This window comes from Grus americana, chromosome 3 (genome assembly GCF_028858705.1).
Source record: "Grus americana isolate bGruAme1 chromosome 3, bGruAme1.mat, whole genome shotgun sequence".
Lineage (NCBI taxonomy): Eukaryota > Metazoa > Chordata > Aves > Gruiformes > Gruidae > Grus > Grus americana.
Genome location: NC_072854.1, coordinates 22815480 through 22842722, shown reverse-complemented (window position 1 = coordinate 22842722; position 27243 = coordinate 22815480). Strand labels below are relative to the sequence as shown.

Genomic DNA, 27243 nt, shown 5'->3' with positions numbered 1-27243 from the left:
TAAAAGAAATCACAAAATAAATTTCAATCATTTTGAAATATTTTTTTAATATTTTAATCTTTCCCTCTGGTACAAATTCACATATCAGACTTTTCAATTTGGTACGTAAGTGCTTGGTTTTCTACCTGCAGGTTCATCTGGCAGCCTGGTATTTTGAACAGCAGGACTATGCACAGTTAAATCCTACTCAAGACTCTAAAGGCAACAGAAGTATAATGTACACACAAGCTTTCTCCTCACAGTTTTCACTTGAGACAAAAACGTCAAGGGGCAAACACAGAACTGTAAGAAATTAACAGAGCTAAAAAAGTTATGAAGCCAGATAAGACTTATACTAGATGAAGTATAATAGATGAAAGGTGGCTTATTTCTTTGTGATCCTGTCCGTTGAATTTTACAGAACAGGAAGCACAAAGGGAGCTCAACTGTGAGTGATTTTTTTGTTTTGTTTACTAGCTCATCCTACTCCACCCCGCTCTATGGTTTTATGGCTTTCATTTTATGGTTTGGTTTGGTTTGTGTTGGGGTTTTTGTTTTATTTTGGTTTGGGGTTGGTTTTTTTAATCAAGCTTGTACTCACCCTAAGCTGAAATATCTTGCTCTTTTTGAACTTGGTGTAAATCAAAAATAATGTCACTAAAGTTCAGTAGAAAGGTTAGGAAAAAAATAATCATTTAGCCAGACTTCAATTCACTGGGCAGGCATTTCCCTGGATAAAATCAAGAGGATACCTAGCCAAAAGCATCTGTGAAATAATAATTTCTCCAAATCTGTTCTTTAAAGATCTTTCAACTCTAATCAAGTAACATTGAACTTTGATATTCTGCTGTTGATACTCTTGGACTAAATTCCACTCAATGTTATTTGTTCCAAAACATCCATTCTTCATTAATATTCTATCCAACCTTACATATGCTTTGGGCAAAGGCAGAGAAAAAGGATAAAGATGAGACTTTCTGCGCTTCTGACTCAATGCTACAGTAACTGCAAATAATATGGCAGAGCAGATGCTTTCAGATAAACTTTGATTTCAGCCACAAAGCCCCAGTACTGGTGTAATGAATGAAACGTCCATTTAACTTATAGACCTAGCAGATCTGTGAACAGGAAAGTGCACAATTCGGTAGGCTATTAACTAACCTGTGAAATGACGCTCATTATATGGACAAAGTGTTATTTCTTCTGGAAAATGAGCAGGTCACCAACCCACTACCTTGATCAGATACACCCAGGAATTAGAACGATATTTTGTGTTGACATTTGATTAGCATTTGAGACCTTCTTTCTCTAAACACTTCCCACAGGACTGCATGTGCCAAATTCCTACCATAGCTCGAGCTATTATACACAGACCTGAGAATGCTCATTCCACTTAGCTCTATCTTAGGTCTACTGACAGTGCTGAAGACAACAGTCTTTTCCCTAGACTATTAAATGACTTTCAGAAACAAAAAAAGGAAACATTTTTAAGTTGCAATCTAGCATTACATCGCCCACAATGAAGAACTGTTAGAATAAATAACCAGCCACAGCTTTCTCCCTGAGGTATTTTGTAAAACCTCAAGCCTATTTAAATGAATTGCAACAAAACAGTATTCATCATTAACACAATGAAAAACAACGTTTGTGGATCTTACTGAAGAGTTTGGATACTTTGGGGTGCAAGTAAGGAAAGGAGAAAACACTCCATGCTAAAACAGAATTAAAAATTCAACAGAGAGGCAGAAGGTGCATTTTGATTATCTACTGCAAATTCTTAACTCAGGTGGCACCTAATTAATATGTATATGATCCAGAACAGGAATTCACAGGTACGCTTCACAGCCATTGGAAAGGAAACCAGACAAGTGGTATTAACTACCCTCTCCATGGAGCTCCTATGTGTTAAAGGTACATTCTTAATCTTCTAAGCGAGTTAATACAAGATATTAGGTACAGGGATGCGGTTTGAGGGATGCGTTTGAATGGGGCATAACTCAGTGTAGCAATAAGTACCCTGGTGCCTTTGCAATTCCGAGGGCATGAGTTCATATCAGAGTATGCAAAAGTAACAGAAATTAAACACTCCTCTTTTTTTTTTTTTTTTTTTTTAATAACAACTATTACTGCATTCTACAAGGGAACCTGGGATAGAGTCATTCTCCATCTCTGGGCTATTGCATAGAAAAGGAATGCAAGGAATGCAGGAGCTATGCTGCTACAGACAGAACTTGAGTGTGCAGTCCACTCCTAAGGACGCTGCCCTGGAAGTCAAGGATCCCACAGCTGGCCTTTAGATTCACTGTAGTTTTATGCATCTATCCAAAGACTGTAATACAAAATACATAACTTACCCTTCAAGTAAGAACCAGAGTCCAAAACTCTGTTTCTTCCTCGCTACCCAGGAAAAAAAATGTTATAAGGAAAGCAAATAACTGCTTTGGACAAGCTACTTCAACAGTTTGGACAAGCTACTGCCACCAAAGTGTGCTTTAAAGCGAACAAATAGAAGACTGGGAACATCTGGGAACAAAGGACTTGGACCTACAGCATGGGAGGTTCTGTTCAGTGAGGCAAAGACTCAAGAAAGGGTTTAAATTCATTATAATCTGGCTAGTTTTGTGGCATATTTATCTGTCAGATAGAAAAACATAATCCTGGAACCCAGATATCTCAAGGTTTTGCCATGAAGGCACAGGTAGGATTGTGAAGGAACGTAATTATCAGAGTAAATAAGAGTATCTTGGTTAAGAACACTGAGAAAAATTCTTTGGTTTCAGGGACTGCCAGCACCACATTTTCTGTTTAGCAGGCTCCTGAAATTTAGGAGGAAATTTCATATCCTTACATGCTTTGAAGTCTCTATCCTTTTTTCATCCTGCTCTGTAGAGACACATGCTGGCTAATCCTCCTTCCTCTTTGGAATAATGATAATTCAAAACTAGGTGCCCTCCCAGGTACAAGCAGATTGAAAGAAGCTAGATTTCGTGTGTTGCCATAAGAGGCATTCCCTTCCACCTCTAATCTGATGTCAGCCACATCAAACGAGGGGAAAACCATTCATTCCTATTCTATCACCTAAATTTTGGGATCACCGCTTGGTTTGCTTGACATAGACAATCAGTTCAACTTGAGCTGGCAGCTCTGAACTGTAGCTAAATGCCTAAAAAGGGAGAGTGAGAAAGGAGGTGTTATGTACAAATAAGAAATTACTTTGCTTCTATATACAGCATTTACAAAATTTCTACATTAATATATTCCCTATAGTTCTCATAGGTTTTGAAAAAATGGAGAGAATTCCTAGGACAGCTGTCAGAAAACCAGTCTTACAGTGTGAGCCTTAAAGAGTACAACATATCCAATTTGCCAGAAAAAAAAGTTGAAAGGTGTCTTGACTACTATATATACATTTTTAGTAGTCATAGGGGTGTTGAAATTGTGATAGTCTGAAGATACGGAAGATGCAAGGTTTGCAGATCAAGGCAATAACTTCATTAGGCCAGGTGGCACAGCCAGAAGAGGTGCACAAGCTTCTGTGTGCGTAGGTTTTTCAACAGGTCACTGCAAATAATCAGTTTTTCACAGACACTTGTTCAGAAATTGTATCTGAAAAAGGGAGATTTTTCAGTCTTACGGACAAAGGCATAGCAAAAGGAAGACTGGCAGCTGAAATTAGACAAATTCAACCTTTCCACAACATTGCAATTTCCTAGCACTAAGGGTAATTAAATATTGGAACGGCTTACCAGGGGAGCTGGTGGACTCGCCATTGCTTGGAGCTTTAGGACGAGATTAGATATCATTGTAAAAGAGATGCTTTAATCCAGCTTCTGGAAGTTCTCAACATGCCCATAACACTTGCAGCTCTGCATTAAGACAATGACTATAATCAAATCTCATACTTTAGGGTTTCAGCTGATCAACTGCAAGGGTTATAAAGAATTTCTTTTTCCTTTCACATAAAAACCAGACAGATACTTTGGTGTGGTTTATATTCTGATCTGTCTCTGAAATAGCAGAGATTGCCCACATCTACAGAAAACACAGGGGGAGCTGATGCAGTGGCCAGTGGTGATAGGGAAAGTACTTTTTCCAAATTCACCAAGCAGTCATATCCTGATGTGAGCTCACATGGATTTGAAGCCATCTGGATGCAAACCTCTGCCCTGGGAACTGTGTGATTAGGTCAGTGCAGAACCAGGTTTGATCTGTCCGCCCAACTCGGGGCCTGGCATCAGCACCCGCTCGGCATTGCGCTAACACAGCTATGTGACTTTTGGAAAGAAGCCGTTTCACGCTCTGCTCCTGCAGAGCGCCAGCCAAGGGTCAAATGAAAAACTATTGGATCACCATACCCTTAGAGGTCTTGCTAATGAATCTTGCTGGATTAGCTCAAAGGGAGCGCTTTTCCCAAGGTGAGATAAATAGAAATCTCAATTGAGTTTGTTTTGTGTTCAGTGTGAGATCCAAATCACCTGTTAATACACTAAGATCATCTGGACATATCTCATCTCATTAACTAATTGCTGTTGAAGAAGCACAAGTAACACCTTGATCTTTTCTGTCTCCTGAAAATTAACATGCTTTAGCCTAACTAGAGTTACATGTTTACACACAGGCACCAGGATGGATTTAGTGTTCTGTGTTTTCCAGTATAACTAGATATATAAGCATCCCTTTCGGTGTTTAATTTAGCTACATCTGTAACTATACAATCTGCTCTATTTTAGCAGAATACTGTCATGACTTAATTAAATGCAAGTAAAGCTGAAGACAAGACAGGACATTCTGCTACTTTTACAGTTCTGTGTGAAAAGATTATGTCTCAACTCTGTCAAATAAAGCATAAAATGAGAAATGGTTCCTGTGAGCTGCACAGTGGCATGTCCATACCGTGAGTCTCCAAATAAAGATCTATTTAAGTCAAGTCCATGTTTCCAGGCTTTTATTCTTCTCAGCTACCTATACTGTTCTCCCACATCCCTTTGACAGTGAGTTAGATTCAAAGATATTTCTGTCTGTGCTAAATAACGGGCCATTTGATGGAGTTGTGCACAGCTACACCTGGAATGTAACGCAGGCATATAATTCACCTGTCCTACAATTCAGGACATTTTTCATGCAGAATAAGGATGATTTCTCTTTACCATAATTCTGAAGCATACATATTAGTATGAAGGCTTTGTTGTCAGTATCAGTCATTATCATTATGTTAAGATTGTCATATTTCAAAGTAAGAATGGGACACACCATGATAGCAATATAATGTAGTAATATAAAATATTCATGTAAAAACAAAAGCAGACTCAATTTTTAAAAAGGCAAATAAAAAAAAAGATACACTGATACTGCTTGTCTCAATGTCTGTCTTGGTGATGCATGCATATATTTGACAACAATCGTGAAGATCATATTTACAAGATGGCCTTATTAAGCAGTACATTATTCCATGAGTATCTATACTCAAACCAAACCAGACTACTCAGAATAAGAGTCTCCTCATCTGGGATGAAAATGGCAAAATCTGCACTTACAGTCTTCTGACTTCTCAAACAGACATCACTTCGTCTGCTGCTGTATTTGAGTACAAACAGCTCTGACAGACTCCCTACCCAGATCTGCTCCACACTGCACACAAATTTCATGATAATGAACTTCTAATCTTTTTCTGATCATTTGTTCTACTGAGATTCTTATACCAAACCTAATGCCCACAGTGCAGGAACGCTTGGAAAACCTCAAACAAATCTACTGTCCCATAATTTTTAAAGAATGCTCTTTTAAACAAAAAATGGAGGAGGAATATTATATTATGCAACAGACACATTAGAAGCCAATTACATAATAAAGACTAATGTTGTTCTAATGATAAATATCATCACAAATTTTGACTAATTTGACTTTTTGGGATACAAAAATTATGCCTTAGTTTTCACAACCTATTCATTTGAAGGATTATTCAAGAGAATTTTGAGTACAGGAAGGGTCTGCACATTTGCAGCAGAGAAGAGATATTACTCTTGTGCCAAAATTTTTACTGGAGTAACACAGAAGTTTATGTGATCACTGAGCATCAAATTCTCTGCTCTTGTATTTCTGCTAAAAAATTCCCACCTCAAAATGTTTGAATTGTTAAGTAATTATAGCTGTAAGAGTCTAAAATTTTTAATCGAGTGGATTATTTTTAAAGTTAATTTCCATGCAGCATAAAAAATGGATGTGTACAGTAGAATCCAGAGAATTAACGTAATTGTGTTCTCATAAAGCATATTTTCAATTTATTCTTTAAGGCATATAATGGCTACCTCTTCTTCATGTATCTGAAATCTAAAAAAAAACCCCTAACAGTACAATTTTGATGTGTAACGAAATGCTGTCAGAAGCACACCAATTGAATTTTACATCCCCCCAAAAGAAAACTCAACAAACTCAATATAAAACAAATAAATAACATAATCTAATCTAGCTGTCCACTTTACCTGGAAATGCATGCCCTGTTAGAGAATCCAAATCTGAAATTAAAACAGTGAAAAAAATAATCTTTAACAATAATGTAATATTAAAAATAAAAAAATTCAAAAACAAACCTGGCAACAAATATCACATTATCATCAATATCAAATTTTAATCATATATATATGAAAAGCAAAAATAGAACACTTAGCATTACATTATGGAGTTTTTTCTCTCCATAGGTCTGTAAAGTTGTAAAATAGGATCTAAAGATGAAAGTCTGGAACACTATGAGAAGCTAATTTACTTTACTGTTAAAGACAGACATACCACAATTAAATAGGAATTTTACAGTATTTTTTTAAATGAACTTCTCCTTTCAGAAGCTTATATCTTGAGTATAAGCATTTGTTCTGAGGTTGTACACAAGAACAATAACTGGAAATCTGCAGAATGCTTTTCAGATTATACAATTTTAAAAATATTTTCTTTCTTGATCATAACAAGTAACAGACCTAATTATGTCTATCCTAGTGTTCATTCTTTTTATTTTTATTTTTTCCCCCAAATTAGCTGTTTTAAAAAACAGAGCTGGAAGTATTCCTGCTGACACCAACAAGCATAAATTAGGGCTTCACCGGTCAACTCCTCTTGGAAGAGAGAGCAGGAAAGTCCACCAGTGGCACTGGTGGCACCAGAATGACCTCTCCCCAACTTGCCCTGGGACCAGAATTCAGAATTTCATCTTTGAAGTGCTTTGCCTCACCTTTGGAAATTCCATGTTCTTAACAAGCTGTATTTAGTCACTTTGAGGAGTTATACTCAGAGATTCACTTGTAAATCTATAGCCAGAACTAAAAGAGTAGTTAGCTCTGATAAAGTATGGTCACAATATCAGCTGGGACTGCTATTGCATTACCAAGGTGTAAGGCTAATTCTGATGTACATGGCCAAAAAACCCCCTTTGTAGCTGGTGTTCTGTCATGCAAGACAGTGATGTGAGCACATTGGGAAAACAAGCCGCATTGCTAAGAGCAGTCCACCAGTTCTCAATTAGCTGACCAAGACAGCATGTGCGACCCTCAGACTGTCCCCCTGCCCATCATCTCATGAGTGGGATGGCAGAGGGATGCAGTAGCTATGCTCTCTTGGAAAAGCACAACTAGAAGATTGTGGCTGGCCAATTTACCCTCATAGGTGTACCCATGAGCTCACTTGGCATTTATAGGAATTGAATGTATTTATTAGCAGTGCCTAGAAAAAGGTAGTTGGGCAATCTAGACACTTTATTAGAAACTTCTAGTACCATTTTTAAACTACTTCATCTTAAAAAAAAAAAAAAAAAATTGTTTCCTGATTGCAGCAATCAACAGATACAAGATTCTAGGTTAATGGTTTAGGCCACTGAACTTCTTGTAATACAGTAATTGATACTAAAAATTATTGGGAAAATATTTACCAATGAACTCCTGGATATACAATTTCTCCTACTGGAAGACAGGAGGAAAGTGTGCTTGGATTTAATAATTTATAACTGTTTAAATTAGATAAATTAGATAAATTACCTGAGGACTGAGAACATACTTAATGTTGTAAGTGAACACAGGAGAAAAACAACCCGAAATGTGAAAAATATACTAGAGAGAATTGCTTTCTGAAATCCAAGATAGTGAACACAGTGCATTACCTAACACTTCCAGTATGTGGGGTCTCAAGCTTTATCATACCAAACTTTATCATAAACTACAGCTGAAAGAAAAATTAATCTCGGCATTTTTCCCTCCAGAGCCTGAGAGACAAAAGAATATTGTTGCCCCCTAGGAGCCCATAAAACCCCCACCAAAACCGGATGATGCGTAAATGGAGTATCTAGCTATGCAGATGCTATGCTCTCTGAAAGCACAGAGACTGGATGCAGCCATCATGCAAACCTGGATCACCCCAAAAAAATGTGTAATACTTGAATCACCCAAACGGCCATCACTGTGCACATGCTGTGGCTGCACATCCTGCCACAGCAGTAATGTGTTCGGAAACACCTGTTCTATGTCATTTTATTGATTAAAGTATCCTGATGCAAAACCTTAAAATCCAAGAAAAAAAACAGGAGAAAAAAAAAAGTATTCTTCTTATAGCTGTGAAACAGTATCTACTCAGACACTGGGATTTAAAAGAAAAAAAACACCAAACCAACAACCCAGACCAAAAAAGTGTGACTTGTTTCTGAAAAGTGCATGTACATATTGTAACTTGCAGCAGAAATCACTGTAAAAATGCTATTCTCAAACTAATGCAGATAACTTAATGCAAATTAATTAGGCACTTGTCCCAGCATAAAACAGCACTACTTTGTAATACTCTGTGTTAAGTTAATGATATAAATTGTGGATGTGTTTATTTTCTTACAAATAGACCTACACTAACTGGAAACAAGGTAGTTTGTCACCCAAGCACATGTGTCCTGTGTGAACTGTTAAATAAAATCAGTCCTACTTTGCTAGCTGAAACCAGAAGAGTTTATGGTATATTGAACCCACAAATCATGATCCACATGCCCCAATTCCATCATTACATTTCACAAAGAATGATATGAGCTGACACCGCATAGGCAGGCAATGTAAAGTTTCCCATATAAAGATAAATACAGTGTGCAGCATTTCCCTGCTAGACTTCAATACATGCAATTACTGCAGTTATAATGGAACGAAACCTTTGCTGTGACTGAAACAACCGGAGTATTCAGTCTCTGCCACAAGATTTCTTCTACTCTTGTATGGACTCCAAAGGCAGGAGAAAAATCAACATTTCCTGTTATTGTTCAGAAGACTTTGCAGTTTCTTGGGCAGATTTTCAATTAAGTAAGCCTGGTCAGGTGGAATCCAATTTTCCTCTATTCCAATTATTTAATGAATTGCCCTGATTTGGCACCATTCACTTTTATTTTCATATATAAGACTTTCTAAGCAAAGAGCAGGAATATGAAATAAAAGTGGAGCACATACAAATGAAACACATTTCCATCCTCTTTTTAAGGCAAAATAGCTAGCATGTCCACAGTAGCAATTAGCAATTAATTATATTCATGCTATCCATACCTGATTGATACTATAAGTCATTGATTTAAGCAGAAAAAACAGGGATTTGATGATAAAGCTGACTTCCACTTACATTGCATAGCAGGATTTTTAAAAAGGGAAAGAGGATGTACTTCTCAGCAGGCAGTATCTTTGGTATGCCACATTCATTTCATTAGCTCAGTGCAAAGCAGATGTTGGAGATGGTACAACCTTTTCATACCAATAAGCTAATTGTTTTTTCCTAGCGCTGATTAGCAAAGATGGGGTCCTGTCTATACCTTGCCTCCAAGGCCTTGTTCCTCCTATTTCAAAACCAGTGTACACTGCCCGATCCAGTACACAGCCTTTGTCTTCCACTCGCATGATACTCCTAGTGCTGTGCTTACAGTAAAATATCAAAGCATGGTATATCTGCACATTGACATGCGGTGGCAAAGTACCAATGCCAAATGAACAGAAGGGCTGATTTTTACAGTGCACAGGAAAACATATTTAAGGTGCAGAGCACATATAAGTCATTTAACATTAAGGGCTCTCCACGGCATTGTCAGTGAGATGATGAAATACCAAAACCATCTCTGGGAGCTGATACCTGCTTAGAAAGGTTAGGAGAAGCTAAATGAATGCTAAATCATGCTCTTTCAAAAATACAAGATTTCTTCCTGTTTCTAAGTGTTTAATAGATATCGCCAGCAGGAAATGAGCATCTCTGCATTGTTAAACTTCCACAGTTAGACTCAATCTTATTTCACTAAAAGCCTATAACTGGGCAGCAGAGCTCAGGGGCCATTGTGGATGTGCACAACACCTGCACCATGAATTCTGCAAAGCTCATGTCTTCTTTAAACAACAGGAGAGGAGTGACATCCAGCTCCTCGTAAAACTGGGAATATGCAGGAAGAGAAATAAAAAGGCTGGTCACAAAGAAAGTAAAGAGCTGACGTGTAGCTGCAGTGGCTGAAGATGTGAGCTGGCTTGTATTAACAAGAAGTTGCAACTGTAGCTTTAACAATCGGGTTAGTGGAAACCATTGGCATATAACTCCTAGGACTGGATTTGGATTGTGAGTTTGGACGCACCCAGATTTGGGGTTTAATTTGGTACAACCCAAATCTAAAGCCAGAGGCTAAACTAGAAGTAGGTAAGCAGTTCTTTGCATTAGCCTCTAGAGGGGGAAAGTTTCCTTCAGCTTTGGAAATGATGTACATTATTCACTAAAAAGCTGTTTTTGCAGTAGAGGCATCTCTTACGCAGTCCTGTTACCTAGACTTAGGTCTGCACTATTTATCACCATCCTGCCACTATCCCGCTAACCTACTGCAATAAAACTGTTTCCAGGCTCTTTCTTATTTTCCTTGATAGATTATTCATTCATTTGCCACCAATCCTGTTAACAGCACAATTATCATTTTAATGGGAATGTAAACCTTTTCTGTGAGAATTTCCCAAATGAGAAGAAAAAAAAAGAGTTAGCATAAAGGTTGCACTCAGGAATTCATAATAGTACAATCACCATTTCACAAACCCACTGCTCACTTGCACTGGTTGTTGGAACTTATTTTTACTATTGCAGATAATTCAAACAAAAAAAAAAAGCTGAAGAGTTAGTGATGAAGACTTAAAAATATGACATTAGAAAGCCTCTTTATTTCTCTGATTCAACTTGATACCATTAATCTATTGATTAAAAATTGCATCATATTGAGACAGATAGATCACATCTACAGTGTTAACCAGGGTTTCATTTTGCCAGCTTGCTTTCCTGTGATATCATTAAGAGTGGGATTCAAATTTACTTTTCTTCATAGAGGTGTCTTCATGTGAGCAAGGTATCTGAGCTTCCATTAGCTCCAATGAAGAAGTAGTTGAAATTGAGGCAATTAATTACATCAAAAAGTAGAAATCAAACTTGCTCAGCAGAATAGTTAGAACAGCTCTTTCCATTGACAAGATCTCTAATAACTGCAGTGGGAGTTTAGACAGCTACCTACATAAACTATAGTGTAGGTATTTGGAGCTGAATCTCACCACGAGAAGGTCTTTAAGAAAAATAATCTACAAATATAGACATTATTAACAGCTGGTAGCCATTCACACTGCCCATGCCCATTTTTGCTCACACAGCTCACTCTTGCACTTGCACACTCACTCACAGTTACCCACTAATGCGCGGCTGGGAAGCCAAGCCCAGTGTTGGTGCAAGGTGCAGGGTCTTAACAGCACCCAGGGCTCTTAGGTGGGTGCCCAGAAAGTCCCTCAAAGGGTCCTCCATTTCATCAGGTGTATACGTAACCCTGCGGCGTGGCCGCACACAGCAGCAGCAGCACGCTCTGAGCATGGTACCATTTACACCACCGGCTGCTGATGCCAGTGTGGGCTGGTGGCCAGGTGCGGCCAACTTTTCGTGCCCCAAGTTTATCAGTTCTTGCAGAGCCAGCCAGACTGCTGATCTCGGGAGCTTATCAGTGCCTGGGAGACTGCTGCAGGCTGCTCTCATAACTTTCTCCATCCACACACCTAGGTACCTGTAGAAATCACTCGCACAGGCTCACACAGGGCACTTTTATGCAATGCAGCCTCTCCCCGCTACACCATACGTTTTAGCAGAAGCAGCTAGTGGAAGACCTAAATCCTGTTATTCCAGATGCAGATTTATCCTTACATAGTAGTTGTGATAATCACACGAGCTGGTAATACTACCAAATGTACATTATCCTTGAAAGATTCTATTCAAAACAACATGATAAAGGAAGAAAATACACTTCCAGATTTACTAAAGCTTCTTATTAAAACAAAAAGCTCTCTTAAGATGCAGTTAACTTTTTGGCATCCCCTTCCCTTGGACAGCAAATATGAATTAAATGTATTGTCCTTAGTTTCATTAGAATAATTTCATTTGTGTTCCTGAGGCTGTATTTATTAGGGCTTTGGGGTTAAAATGTCCCCGTCCTCTTCACAGAATAAAAGTTCATATTACATATAAAAATTTTTTATAAAAACTTTATATCAAAAAATATTTGGGATACTGGACAGAGTTGATTGTAAACTTCTGTAAACCTAGACCTCCAGGTCTAGTTTGACTTGACTGAGCTCCTTTAGTAGGTTCATAGTGGGTAACATACTTCAGAGTAGAAAAAAACTGGGATGTACTGACCCTGGCCAGCTTAATTGGATAATGGTCTGCTTCTGTTCCTCCACAACTTAGGTTTTCCTCATTTCTTTACTCTGTCTCACTTTTTAAAAAACAAAAGAAAACCAACCACCAATTAAAAATAAAATAAAATAAAATAAAATAAAATAAAATAAAATAAAATAAAATAAAATAAAATAAAATAAAATAAAAAAACCTAGTTTCCTTACATTTTGAAAGCCATTATTAATCCATTTTCTCCTTCTGCTGATCTCAAGCAAGCTGCCTGCTTCATGCTTCCTAGTATAATCATGGCCTCAGGACTGCTTTATCCAAACTCCATACAGGGTTTTTAAATAACATCTTAAAATATGTTGTGGAACCTACAGCTGCATACAGCCATCTCAAGATCAGAACATTAATGCTTTCCAAAGTAGCTCTCATCAGGAAACTTAAAGAACATTACGGCTGAAATCCCAGCCCTGGTTTCCTGCAGTGATGGATGCTGCGCTGACAGTGGCAGCAGCACCCACTCTACTCAAGTGCAGAGAGACTTTATTTAGGCAGCATTCACTACCACTTTGATAGCAGTGATGGAGAACACCTATCATCAGTGGATGGTGTACTGTAATTTGGAACTCCCTGCATATCACCACAGCCTTACTGTCCCGTACCGAGCCAGGATTTCCCAGAGAACTACCACAGGCGTGCTGCCCTCACCACATGTAATAATCCCAGCGCTCTGAGGAAGGCACATTGTGTCTACAGGCACACTGTAACTGGGAGTGCTACAGCTCCTAAATCCCACTCAAGTTCAGTGACTACATATGTAAAACAAACTCACACATATAAATGAAAAAGTTTCTCAGAAACATCAGTACAAACCTTATTCATACTTTCCCCAGCGACTTCCACTTGTGCAGGTGCTTTAGCCATGAAAGAGGTGAAACAACTAATTTCCTACTGTATTTCTTAGCACGCCTACAAACATTTTTAAGCTCAGGAGCACTTTGAAAATGATGTATGGCTGCTCATTGAACAGTCATCACCTTACATCTAAATATTTCTAGAAAGTTTTAATTCTAACTGATTTTTTAAGGACATTTGCAAATTTATTCCAGTCCTGTGGAGCTGTGCTTAGTACAGTACTATTCTTGAGCTAATAACCTAAAGGCTCAACTAGAGCTGATTTCTATCCTGTTAGCTCAAAAGGCAAGTATAACTCTTTCCTGTCTGTCTGAAAAAGACCATAGAGAAACAACAGTTTCCAAATTACGGAGATGGCTAACACAGACAGCCATGGGCTATTTATACTTATTTAACCCCTAAAAAATTGTTATTTGTAATTAGAGTTTCAATATCTGACAGGAAATACCTGGTAGAGTTTTGTGAGTCTAGTTGAATCTGACCTGTGCATTCAATCAACACTCTTCCTATATGAAAACTCAAAATTTAACATGGAGCATACACATTCCATGACTCAGGAGAAGCAATGACATAATACACACCATGATATGGTGATATCATGACTCTCAGAAGCATGAAGCTACCAAATTTTCCAGACCAAAATCCATACAATAGATGAAGAGTCTCAAACAGAAGTTTAATAGTACAATAGCAAAAAATATATTTTTTTTAAAACTTAGTTTCTCGAAAAATTAACTGCAAAATAATATATCTGCTCAGTTTTATTGCAGTCCCTTTCTAAATCTGCTTTCTGCGTGAAAAAGGCAAGAAATGCTGTGAAATTCAACTGTTCCACTTTACGCCGCTATTCATGTCAAACACTACGACATGTCTTTCAGAAGCTGCTCCTTCATGTTGTCAGATTCTTTCAGTCCGTCTCGTTCTTTCTCTTGTTCTAGAAATGCCTTTTCTCTCACACCTTCCCTGTTTTTAGTGACTTTGCTTTTTTCTTGAAATTTATATAAATATAAGTTCTTGAATCAGCAAGCTTTTCTAAACAAAAGATAATTTTCTCTCATTTTCACCTCAGCATAAACTTCCCTTCCTCTAACTCATGTCAGATTGCTTTCAGGTTTACGCTCAGCTTGATCTGGTCTTTCATGTATCGTTCATTATCTTCTGCTGGCCAAGCCATAGTATTTTTTCATATTCATTCTCCTGCCTTTTTTTCCTTATATCAGGTAAAACTAAGCACTTATTATTAAGCAATATTTCAAGCTGTTGATGCCCTGCCTGGTTTCAAAAAAACTAAATAACTATGTTTATACATTGACATGTAAAGTACCAAGTTGAGCGTTATATGACAAAGCTGACTCAGTGACTTACTAAATATTAGGATAATTCCCGTTATACTAAACAAGTTGAGTCGTCTAAGTACATTAGATTTACAAAAGCTAGTGGGGGAAAAAAAAAACAAAAAAAAAAAGCATCTACTTAAGTACTTAAAGGGAAAAAAAATATCATTAAAAGGGCAGGCAATGAAGCATTTCCTTGAGGCAAGCCCAGGAGTTTGCTAACAGATAATGCCTTTCTGGAAGGAAAAGTTAGAAGAGATTTGGCACAGTCTATGCATACATTTTGTAATCTCCAAAACTGGTATACAAAGAGACTGATTAGGGCTAGGGGAATTTAGCACTTCTACATCCCAGAAGATATACAAAGGAGAAAAAAAAAAAGTTGTTAAATGTTAATTAAAAAAACCCCAATAAACCAAACCCAGAAAAAAAACAACCTGCAAATGACTTTCTACATGAAAGGCAAATTTTTCCAATATAAGGACTAAAACTTAAGAAGGGCTGAAAGTGAAAGCATGAGAAACTTGTTATAAATGGCACTAGACTTAAAACAGAATTCAAGAACTACACTAGTGAAATTACACAAGTGTAAGCAATGTCATTTGGTATTAATTCTGCTTTCCAGGTATTTCAAAGAATGATTGCACAGATGTCTCAGGGCTTTTAATCATGATTATTTTGTCATTTAACATGAGTACTGTGTAGGAGGTTTAAAGTTTAGGTCAGGTCAACAAATACTTGGACTCTGTTTGAGAAAAACATCCTTTTGGGGGACCAGCTGTATTATGTACACATGGATAAAATCAGCTTCCATTGCAAAATGTTTCTTTAGCTCTCATGTGAATCTTAGTTCAGAAAACTGGTGTGCTCTGACAACTGCTCTGTGTACTCTGAAAATGAAGACAGGTTTTTCTTAATATTTTTAAGACAATCAGTCAACATAGATGTTAAAACATAATGCTACAATAAAATGGTGACTGCTTTTTTTTTTTTTACATTCTCATTACTGCTCACTGTCTCTTCAAACTTTATGTTTAGTTAAATCTTTTCAAGCCTGTGGCAATATCTGAAGAGACTGTGTTAAAATTAATTAAATCTTGGAAAACATTTAGCCACAGTCCTGCTCTTATTGAGTTTTCTTGAGAGTGACGTCAATGAGAAGAGCAGCAGGTGTAGGTTTTCCTTCTGTCCTATCATATCATGATACTCAGGATATAGATGGCTTCGGGTGTAGGCTTGTGAAAGACAACTTCAAGGGGGAAAATGCTAAAGAAACTTTTGATTTTAAAATTGATATGACTTTGCTGCAGAAAAAAAAGAGGAAAAAAAAAAAAAGAAAATATTTGTTTGTTTTTTTTTTTTTTGCCAGAGGCATATAGGGCCTGGAAAGAGATAAGAGCTGTGTTAAAGCTACATACAACAAAAGCTCAAACATGAAATAGGGTACTGCATTTCACTGGTTCCCATACTCTGTGCAATGAAGAGAAGTATGAACTAGCCAGGTTGTTAAAGGAAGCAATGGAAATTAGGAAAGTTCATCAGTTCCAGGCAATTTATGTGACATTGCACAAGAAGCATGCGTGTGCCCCTGTTTATGCATGCTAGAAACAGGAGCAAAGGACAGCGCGTTGCAGAGGCCCCTGTTGACTCCACGCATAGCGACTAGGATCGCGAAGTAGCAGAGGCACATTCACGACACATTGCATCTGAGCTAATAAGCCATTTCAAGATTAATAGCTGTAGTCCAAAGCCATTTGAAAGTAGCTACTATGCTTCAGGGCCCAAGTCGACAAGTCTACATCATGCCAAGCTGTTGCTTTCTTTGAATGTCTTTTCCTGAGAGGAAGCCTTTATCAAAACAAATAAATAGAATTCATGGAACTTGCCTTCTTAACTAGCTGACCTCTTCCCTCAGCTAGCATGGAGACAAAGGGACAAAGGAACCTCCACCATTTAAAAAAAGACTGTAAGAATGGGTCAACAGCTTATAACACAAGACAGCACACAATAGCAATTGCCATAATGATGTCTCGTTCATGTGTCATTCACTGAACAATAGTCAGCTTCTGAAGTGGTGATTTAAGAAAGTTGTCAAAGTTTTCCATGATAAACACCAGCGTTCTAACAGAAATGACTGGAAGAGTCCCTTTGATTTCACAGGGGTAAAAATTACACTGAATTCAGAAAGAAAAGACTATGAAACAGGAGAAGGGATTTCATGGGGAAAAGTTTGTGATAATGTAATTAAAATCTGTATGCACAAGGGAACGAAGTGAAGACTGAATTGGCTTTTGCCTACAGCCATTTCCAGATTTGATTGCTTCACTCGGTTGGTTTAGCATTCTTCCAGCACAGTTTTGTGCTTTCAACATTTTTCATGTGGAATATAACCAGAGGAGAAAAGTTATTTCATGATGTCACTCACTGGAGTCAGTGGAAATAATCCAGTACAGAATATGGTTCACCATCAAAAGTGTTTGATTTTGTAGATTTTAAATATTCAACTATTAGATGAAATAACAACTATTTTATCATAACCTAAATCCTAGGTATGAGTCTTCTGAACATTACTGTAAAATGCATGAATGCACAGGGAAAACAGAGCAAACAGTTCAGTTACCATCTCTAGATCCTGGATACATATCCGTGAGCTACAAGTTAATTCTGGGCCCTGACATGCAAATAGGCAAGCAGCCAAATTGTCATGGGTCTCTTTCACTTTGACCAACTTTGGCTTTGAAAAGCTTTTCCAAAGAAAATGCACCGAAACTGCTTTGTTCTCTGGGATAGGCAGTCTTGAAAAATCAGCAGTTTCAAACAGAAGGGAAAGACTTATCAGAATATTCTAAAAATAACTGTATTTGAAGGCCAAGTCTGGTCTGCAGTGTGTAATTTGAGCTCATCTTTTCTAAATGACAAAGACCTCCTTTCATATTTTAGCAAATCTACACATTATACGTTCTGGAGTTTACTTTAACAAAATACCTAACGATAGGAAAGTTTTTTTTAAAAAAACCAGCTTTGATATGGAAATAGATCTGCCTCCAAAATGAACAGATTAAACTTTGTAGAAACAATGTATTTTCACCTGGGTATATTATGAATATGAAATTCCATGCAACATTAATTTTGATATCATGAAAGCCATAAAAACAAACCCCTCAAAACTCCCCCAAAAACCCAACCTCACAACTCTGGAGATCATCCATAAACAAAATAAAATACATCTTGCAATTTAGAAATCTAAAAAACCTCTGGTAATACTTGTTTCTATTGGCAATGTTAATTTACTTCAGTAGCACTGCTTTGTCATTTTATTTTATAGCGTGCCTGTCAGGAACTTTGGTTAAATATTAGGGGGAAGAAAAAAAAAAAAAAAAGAAAAAAAAAGGCAAGAAAACCAGTCCAAACAGCTTCTGATTCTTGTCTTGTTAAACTTAGCATTTTACCTGATACAATTGAATTTTATGAGAGGACCTGTTGTTAAAATAATAAGACATGTAATTTTTACTACTACTTTTGCTCAAAAAGATTCAGGAAGATCCAATTGTTTTCAGGCAGTTATTATCAATGAAATTATTTTCAAGAAAGGGAGCTGTGTTTTCTGTGTCCTACAAATCTTGAAGTGATTTAGTTGTTAGAAAAACTGTTGCACTGACATAAAGTGGAGAGGATAATATCTATCTTTCACATTTCTTAGTTTAATTGTCTTACTGCAACTGAATATGACACACAATGTAAGAAAGATTAATGATGAGAGAAAACTGAAGTCAGCAGCCTCAGGCAAGACAGTTTCTCAGAACTGGCTTTATAATCTCAGAAGAGATACGATTAACCTTAAATGAATTTGAATTTTTTACCTTTTTCTTTCTTTTCTGAGACAGCACTACGAGACTTGTTTTTCAAGTCCTTCGGTATTCTGAAGAAAATTTCCAGCTTTCCAATTCTTGAATGGATTTTATATAAATTCAAACAGTATTTCACCCAAGCTTATTATGTAGTGTCAAGAATTTGCCAACATTGATAAGGTTTTAACTATGATTGAAGGTGTCCCTATCATATCTGCCCTCAGTTTCTTCAGCAGATTCAGCTGAATCTGGATTCTAAGCCCTTAGAGCAGCAGTGAAGTATTGTTTGCTCCCGTCCCTAGAGGTCCCAAGGACACACATGGCCTCTCCCCACATGCTTCTCTTCACATCACAGTTCTCCAGTTCCTCTTCCCTGCAAGGTCTTGCCTGGTCCTTGGCCTCTTCCTCTCCTCCTCACACATTATAAATATAAAATACACTTCTCCTCAGAGAGATACTAGGACAATAACAAGTCATCAGTTTTCTCCTCTTCAAGTCTTTGCTCTGCAGGCAGCCACCCTGGGTCCTGAGCGAGCAGCAGGATGCTACGACAGCGTGAGTGACAGGCTAGTTAAGCCGATGGAGCAATGGCTCCTTATGTACAGCTCTGGCTGCTTCACCAGAAAACGACTCCTGGTTCTGTCCAGTTCCCTTCTGCCCCTAGATTCAACTACAGGATATGCATGTGCCCTAAGGCTCTTCCTCGTGAGGTTTCCCAATTTTTAACAATGTCTTCAGTATTGCACATGTACCTTCAGGTGGAAGAGACTCTGTTACCATTATCAGTTTATTGACAAGCCTCTTTAAGGAGGATCACACCACCCTTCTGCCAACGAGCCAGCTGTATGGGTTTGAGTTCCCAGTTAAACCTCAGATTCTCACACACAAGGACCAGCCACCAGTGGTGAAAGCACTACTGCTGCTGATTATATACAGAGGTAAAGTATATAAATTGCATCTGGGTTGCTGTATATTCTACATCTGATGTGCTGTCTCCTCAGAGAACAGATAAAATAGTCGTCAGGTGCTGCAAAACAGAGAACCTTCAACCTTTCTGATTACTTGAGATTCACTTCATTTAAGTAATTATTTTATTACAGTTTCCTTTAGACATAAGACCTGAAAAATTCATATCAAGAACTTAAAAATGCTGAGAAGTTGTGCAAATATTCTGCCAAACTTTATCCCTGAGCCCAGGAAACAAAATGCTCAAGAAAAAAAAAAAGAAAAGAAAAAAAGTGGAGAATAATATACTTCATCTTTCCGTTAAATTTTCTCTCCAATAAACTTGTTCCATGTTGGACAAAGGAAAAAATGTATAATCAGTAACATATAAAATACTTCAAAAAGCTGGAATCACATTGATCTCCATTAGTATAATTAATATACACTATCTTAAACCCTAACTGTGAGGGCAGTTTTCAAAATGATACCTGGTAATTTGGTGCATAGTACTTTACTTAAAGTAGGTGCTGGAGTTAAAAATAGCTTTAAAAAAATAAAACTGAAATATTGCATTACATTCAGCAATACTCATATTCTGAGAGTTCTCAGTCTTGAGGAAAAAAAAGAAATAATTTTCTACACAAAGACATAGCAAAGGTTGGCCTTTCTAGATTTCAGCTGCATGTTAAAGTTCTCCTTTGTAATATAATGTGCAAAGTCAACAATAAAAGGTGCATAACAGACAGATCAGGGAATTCAGAAGTGTTGGCCTGTTCCAAGCTCTACTACTGGTCTGCTGAGTAACTTCAGGAAATTCCCTTTTTAATCATATTTGCATGTAGCCTATGAAAAGTTAGCTATTTAGTATATGCTATATGTTTAGTCTCCTTCTATAACCAACTGAGAAAGACCCATTTCCAGGGGGCAATTTATTGCATCTGCAGACAGGTCTGAAAACAATTAGACTAATGTGTGTGCAAACTCTGGAAAACTTGTGGAACAACTACTTGTAGCACATGTGTAAGTAGATGGAGGAGAAAAAGACAGGTTTTAGTTATGGAACATTTTTCCTTTTAATTAAAGGATTTTTTGATGCCTTTCCATGACTGGCTTTGCACTGAGTGTGTTCATTCTGGCCTGGCCGAGCAGAGCCCAGGGTAACTAGAGGCAGGGACCCAGAGTAGCAGGCTCCGAGGTTTCTGCTATGGCAGAAGCCTACTGCTCCTTGGTAGCTGTGGCTTGTAGGACAAGTAGGAACATTTATTTCACACAGACTATTATCTCAGATCTTGTGGAAAATGGACTAGGTATTAAGAGATTACAAAGGGAAAACAGAGCTTAAACCTTTAAAGGGTGGGGCCAGGGAGCAGAGGATGACTAGTCATAAAGCTGTAGCAATTAGAAATCCTGGAGAGGAGAAATTTCAGAATAAGTAATGGTGTATAAACTCTTGGAAGAACAAGGAAATGAGTAGCAGGCAACATTTAGTCAGTTTGTCTAGAACTGAATGTCTCAGTTCTTTTTGCATAAGAATAGACAGTTTTACACGTGAGGAGGAGCCTTAGGTGTCTCTTAGATTGACTTATGGCTTTTGACACTGGCCCACATGACAATGTCATCCATGTCACAGAAAATGTGAGAGACACGTTCTAGAAGAAATTACTTTAGACTGATTGATGGAAAGCCAAAATCTTGTATCAGTCAGTCATTCACAGTTGAAATAGGGTATTCCTGTTCAATACTGATGAATGAGTGATTGCAATTTGGTTTTGTTTTGGTCAGATGGGACAGCATGTCACTGGGACAGCATGAGGACAGGCTTACAATTATCTTTAAAAACTAAAGAAATTTCTTGAGGAAAAGATAAACAAAATAGGATTGGATCCAGTAAGGACAAGTATAAGATACTGAACTCGGAAATAATTAATTGCAAGACACTAAATAGAGGACAAGTTGTCACGTGTCTGTTCTACACAAAAAGTGTCTGCTATTACAGTTTAGCACAAGTTAAATATGAGTAGACAATATCATGCTATTTCTGGAAAAATAACCTTCATAGTGGCACGTATAAACAAGAACATAAGCTACAAGACATGAAAAGTCATTCTCTTTCCACATCCAGTACAGGTTAGGGCCTCAGCCACGTGCAGATTTGACAGGGGAGAGAGTATAGAGGAGAGACTGATCGGAACTCTGGAAAACATGACCTATGAGAAAAGACTGAAAGAGTATTTGCTTTTAAGTCTAACAGAGATAAGACCGACAGGGTACACTATCAGTCTTCAATTGCATGAAAGGTTGTTACTAAAGGGAATGAATAATCTATTTCAACTTTCATATGCAAAAAATAATGAGCTTATTCTGAAACAGGAAAAACTCGGGTCAAACATTAGCTGAACTTTCTAACAGGAAGCATAGTGAAGCAGAGGAGCAGACCTTCTGGGGATATTATGGCCTTTCCGTTGTCGGGAGCATTCAAAACCAGGTTAGACCAAACATCTGTTCAGCGTCACCAATTCTGCAGGGGCAGGGGATAGACTGGCTGTTCTATGCAGTTCTTTTCTTGCTCTGTTTTTCAGAAAGTGTATGTTCTGTTTATTACAGGGATCTACTAGTAATATTGTGAATGAATATTAGATTGGTCCTTGCTAGTCAGACAATGGTAGATCTATCCATTTTCTACTCTGTCAATGTAAGAGGAATCTCAATGCAATACAAATAGCTTAAAAATAAAAAGAAAAGTAAGCTTAAAAGGTTCCTTAAAGCTCACATGAAGGAATATTTCATGGTACTTAATGGAATACGTATTTACACAGTTCCTGTGCTGATTCAGATTAGACCAAACTGAAAGAATTGAGTGAAAAAGGAAAACTGAGTATCACAATTAAGAGCAATAAAGAATTGTGGCGAACACTGTGGCAAATACTAAAACCTAAATGAAGCACTCACAAAACAAAAACAAATAATAAAATCTTCTTTTACAGACTACAGTGTGATGCTTCCTTGAAGCTCCCCATTAAAGTCAAAGCAACTGGAGACCGAAGAGAACAGTGTCGGACAGAAACCTTAATACCGCAGCAAAAGCAATGGATATAAAAAGGGCTTTACATATATGTAGTTTTGCATTTTCAAAGTTTATATCTGCCTTATAAGATACAACAGAAATGCACTTTATCCCTTGCTTATAGACAGGCTGTAGAAATAAAGCCCTGGTTTGCTCTTTCATTGGCCTTAAATGATAAGCATCTACTAACACAATAATTTTGTTTCTAAGCACATCACTGCTGTCATTGCTAAGCACATCACTATTGTTATTTTTATTCTGAAAGTTTCGCTCTTCTCAAGGAATGTAACTTTGACTTATTAGAAATCTCAAGTCTTAGTGAAGCTTGGGAATGCTACAGGCAGTCTTCACTAAGGTCAACAGAAAACCAGTTATTAAGTAGTCCTTTGTTTGGTGTATCAGAAACAAAGAAAGTCACTGCAAAGATCAGCAGGACAAAAGCTGTAGTAAGAACTTAGATGCAATATAAGGGTGTTTTCTTGTCTGCATGGGAGTTCTGCCCGGGTATTTTTGCTTGGAGCCCTTAATCTGAAATATTAGAAAAAAACCCCACACAATAGTCCTGGGAACGGTAGTAGGACTGATGGGACCAAGGAGGGTTTGAAGAAATCAAGAGAATATATTTCCCCTTTCCCCCAGAATTCTGATGTGGCAGGGGGTTGGAACATCCCCTAGCATTGCATTCAGGGATGCAAACCCATAAAAGATACTAGCTTAACACTTACCTATTTTTTACTTTCTTAAAGTGCATTAAATATAAGTAATATAAAAATAAGAAGGAGAAGGAAGGACATACTCCCAAGGTCTATTTTCTGTTAAATGCAACAATCCTGTTTTCCCTTCTTGTCTCGGTTAATGCCACTGAGCTAAGAATCCCGACACTGCTCATCAAGTTTACCTTTCCAGTTAGCCATATTTCACCAGCCTCTTACTGCTGCTGTGAAAGCATGTGAAAATTGTGACGATACTTCTGACTTGAAAGGCCTGTGAAACTGCCTCTAGCAACAATAGAAACTGTGTGAACAGCTCACGCAAAACTTGTGCTCAAGTGTGTCAGATGTACAGAAATTCAATTTTTTGTAACTAGAACAGAAAAACATTGGTAGGACATGGTAACTGTGAGGCTGTGGGGCTTTAGCTTTGTTTCGAAACCTCACACAGGGCTGGCAGGAGCAGCAAGTAAATATGTTAGATTTACGATCTTGTACCATAATGGATGAAATACTGGGTGTGCAGCAATTTGTAGGGCTGCATGGTAAATCACGCCATGGAAATTTTCAAAGTTAAAAAGAAATTATTTGGTGAGGGATCATCTTGGTAATCAGTTTAACATCAGCTGTCAGACCACAGCATAAGAGCTGCAGGAGAAAGACTGTGGAGACAGTGAATGGCAGTACCGTGACAAGAATAAGCACTCATGTAAGGAGGGCTAGCTTTAATTCAAATTGGTCCCTAGAGAAAACCAAACACTGAATAGCTCCCTAATTTACACCTAATGAATCAATCCTCTGGAAGTACCATTGTGTCAACAGAGAGGAAAAATCCTTCTGATTGTCTTCAGTGACACATGTTTCTCTCTGTTGCCTATATATGGGACTCAGACACTTCGAAAAGCTAAATTTGAATCAGAAGTTGTGAATATTATAATATATTCATAATAAGACAACCTAGGATTGCCCTAGAAATGTCAGTGTACGGATTACAGAAAAGGAAGCATACTAGGATTCCAATTTCAGTATTTGGTCCCCAAACTGTCTTCAGAACTTTCCTAAAAAAGAAAAATCTGTTCAACTGTGACAGACAATATCTATTTTATTTATCTATTTTATAGGATGCTACATTCTTTCAATAGGCTATGGTTGGACAGCCGAGAGAAAACCCTTGTTTGCCTTCTCCTGGTGGCTGCAGCATCCATCTGGTGAAGCGTGCAGAGGGAGGGCAGGGCTGATCCTCCTCAGAGGAGTGCAGAAATGCACTCTGCGAGAGGTCTCCAGCATGGGGCCAGAGGAGGAGGGACAGGTGGGGTGAGGGCAGCAAACAGAGCTGACAGCGCGGGTCGGTACGCCTGTCAGCGCACAGGCACCCAGCCAGGCTCCATGGAAAAAGAGACTTTTCCTACTGATCATGAAGGGACTGCACACAATTTGATGCAGTGCAGGAGTCAACTGAAAGTCTCCTGGGTTGGGATCAAGATGGGAAGAAAGGGCCCCTGCCACCTGCAAGGACATGGGGGCCGGGGGGGAAATCAGTGGACAAAAGCCATTTATTTTAGTCCAATCATTTTGACATTTTTATATTTTCAAGTGTTGTCTGCTCTGACATCTGCTCAAAGAAATCTGGCTTTAGAACGTGAAGGCCCTTGACAGCATTTCTAAGGTGCCATTAAATGTGCAGCACAGGTCACGAGGTACACAGCAAAAAATCTGATTGATTCAAGACCCAAAATTGCCCCCATTTCCAGCAGATTTTTGCATAACTTTCTTATGAAAAATTGCTTAAAGAATTACAAGATAATGCATACTTAGGTAAAACGACTGTTTTGCACCAGTAAATTTCTCTACATGAAAGTATAGAGCAAAAGAGATATGTTCTCCAACAAAAAATACTCTAGTCAGTGTCCCTCTATTTAAAACTCTCTTCTTCTTAAATCACATTTTGTTTCAGGTTTTGGGATTTATGTATATTCTTGATCTCACATGTTTTGTTTCTAATATAACTATGCTCTCTCAGCGCAAAGATTTTATGCTATCAGTTATTTGGTATATTCTTTATGGAAGTTCTGGGATTGTCTACTCACTCTAGATGTACAGACTGAAGAATTGTTTATTGCAGCTTGGTCACCACATTCAGAAAATAAATTAAAAAAAGATAGCTGTTTAATGGAATAAAGTATGGTATGGAAGAACAACTCTAAAAATATAAGCTTCCAAATGCTATGTCTAGAGGTCAGGTTTGCAGAGAATGTAAATTGATGGAGACTTTGGAAGTCAGTAGAGCTCCTATGATAATCTGGTCCTATGTATTTATACCTAAGACTGTTCATATATAAGAGCTCTTCAAACTCTCAAACATTTGTGGATGGGAAATGATACTTCAGAAGTTTTGAGATAAGAATTTCAAAGGCATTGAAAAACACTTTACCGTGTCATACAGTTATATACTTCTCATATAGCAAGGACTTGCAATTTCCTCACACATGCATTAATCGCAGAATTAAGAAAGACCAGCTTAAGGACCTGACCAAGACCAAACACTTGAATCCTACTATCACCAGGAAGAGGCCATAAGGAAAAGCAGAAGCAAAGTCTGGATTACATTCTACTGCAACCATAACAAGTATGCCAAAAGCTGTGAGGCAACCAAAAAATTCAATGCCAGCAGAGCTCAAAGAACACATAGAAATGGACGCTAAGCAAGGTAAAGATTTCTTAATATATAGCAAGGCCCAGTACTGATCCAGCAATAAGAAAGAATATAACTAGCCATATTTCTAAGAATAAATCATCCTAAGGCAGGAAAGTTCATCTGATGACATAAAGTCTCTTGCAGCCAGTGCCAAGGTTTACTGTCAATATTAATTTTAGTTTAGTACTTAAGTAACTTTACACTTTTTTTCCCCTGGCTAAAATCTGAACAGTTGGGTATCTCTGAAGAATGCAGAAAAATTACTGAGTTAAAACAGGGATTTACTGTCATTTAACTTGAGGGTATTTGTAGTGTCTTTTATCAATAATAACAGTAAAAATATCAATATTTATTAATGGAATTCATATTCTTAGCCTCTTGGTAAAAGTAAAAATAACATTTTATGAGTGTTTGCCCTCTGTCTGGTACAAGCAATTACAGAAGAGTTCTACCAGGTTGTGGTAGAACTGTAGAAACGTGGAAATCATTCTAAGCAAATTGAGGTGTGAAATGAAAACTGAGAATCCCAAGGAAATGTAAGCAGATATTTAAATCCCTCTTATAAGCTTGAGGAGCTTACATAGCATAGCAATAAATGAAAAAAAAAAAGAAATAAAATTGAAGCCATGATAGGAACAATTGGATATTACTAGGCAGGATATAAACTCCCTAGAACAGAAAGGAGCACACAATAGAGCTTTTCCTAGATGGAGTGGGTGGGAATATATTCTTGTCCTCAGGTATCTTACTCCTGCAGTAGGATACAAATTTAAAACAACTGTTGCTCTGATCAAACAGAACAACTCACAGGTCCAGAAGCAACACACCCTAGATTCAACAAGAAACATCGTGAAGTTTATCACCTGTGTAAAGCAAAAATGAAATCTGTTCTTTTGCCTCCCGCTGATGTTTCTTGTGTCGTGAACTTGCACTGTGAACAGGCTGCGTCCTTTTGGGAAATATTTGCAAGAGATCACAGAAAGCAAGTGTGGCATCCATAACTGAAATTGCTGAAGAAAACACGGCCACATTGACAACAAAAGCAATAATGCACTTTCATTTTAGTAACCCTACTGCAGAA

General features: G+C 37.7%; 1 protein-coding gene across 19 annotated transcripts in view; it reads right to left on the bottom strand.

Moving 5' to 3' along the window:
• The window catches only part of DLGAP2 (DLG associated protein 2), a 463944-nt gene that overhangs the window by 155915 nt on the left and 280786 nt on the right, over nucleotides 1-27243 (bottom strand). For 5 of the 19 annotated variants that reach the window (XM_054818865.1, XM_054818870.1, XM_054818868.1 and 2 more), the window contains exons 3-4: nucleotides 6459-6491; nucleotides 3726-3845 (exon numbers count right to left, since the gene is read on the bottom strand). The exons of 8 other annotated variants lie outside the window; for them this stretch is intronic. Coding sequence is in view for 4 of the 11 variants with exons in the window: in XM_054818855.1 (XP_054674830.1) it covers nucleotides 6459-6491 (33 nt within the window). In the remaining 7 variants the exon portion in view is untranslated. The remainder of the gene's footprint in view (nucleotides 1-3725; nucleotides 3846-6458; nucleotides 6492-27243) is intronic. 6 more of the 19 variants (XR_008576189.1, XM_054818855.1, XM_054818858.1 and 3 more) reach the window with 2 other exon arrangements.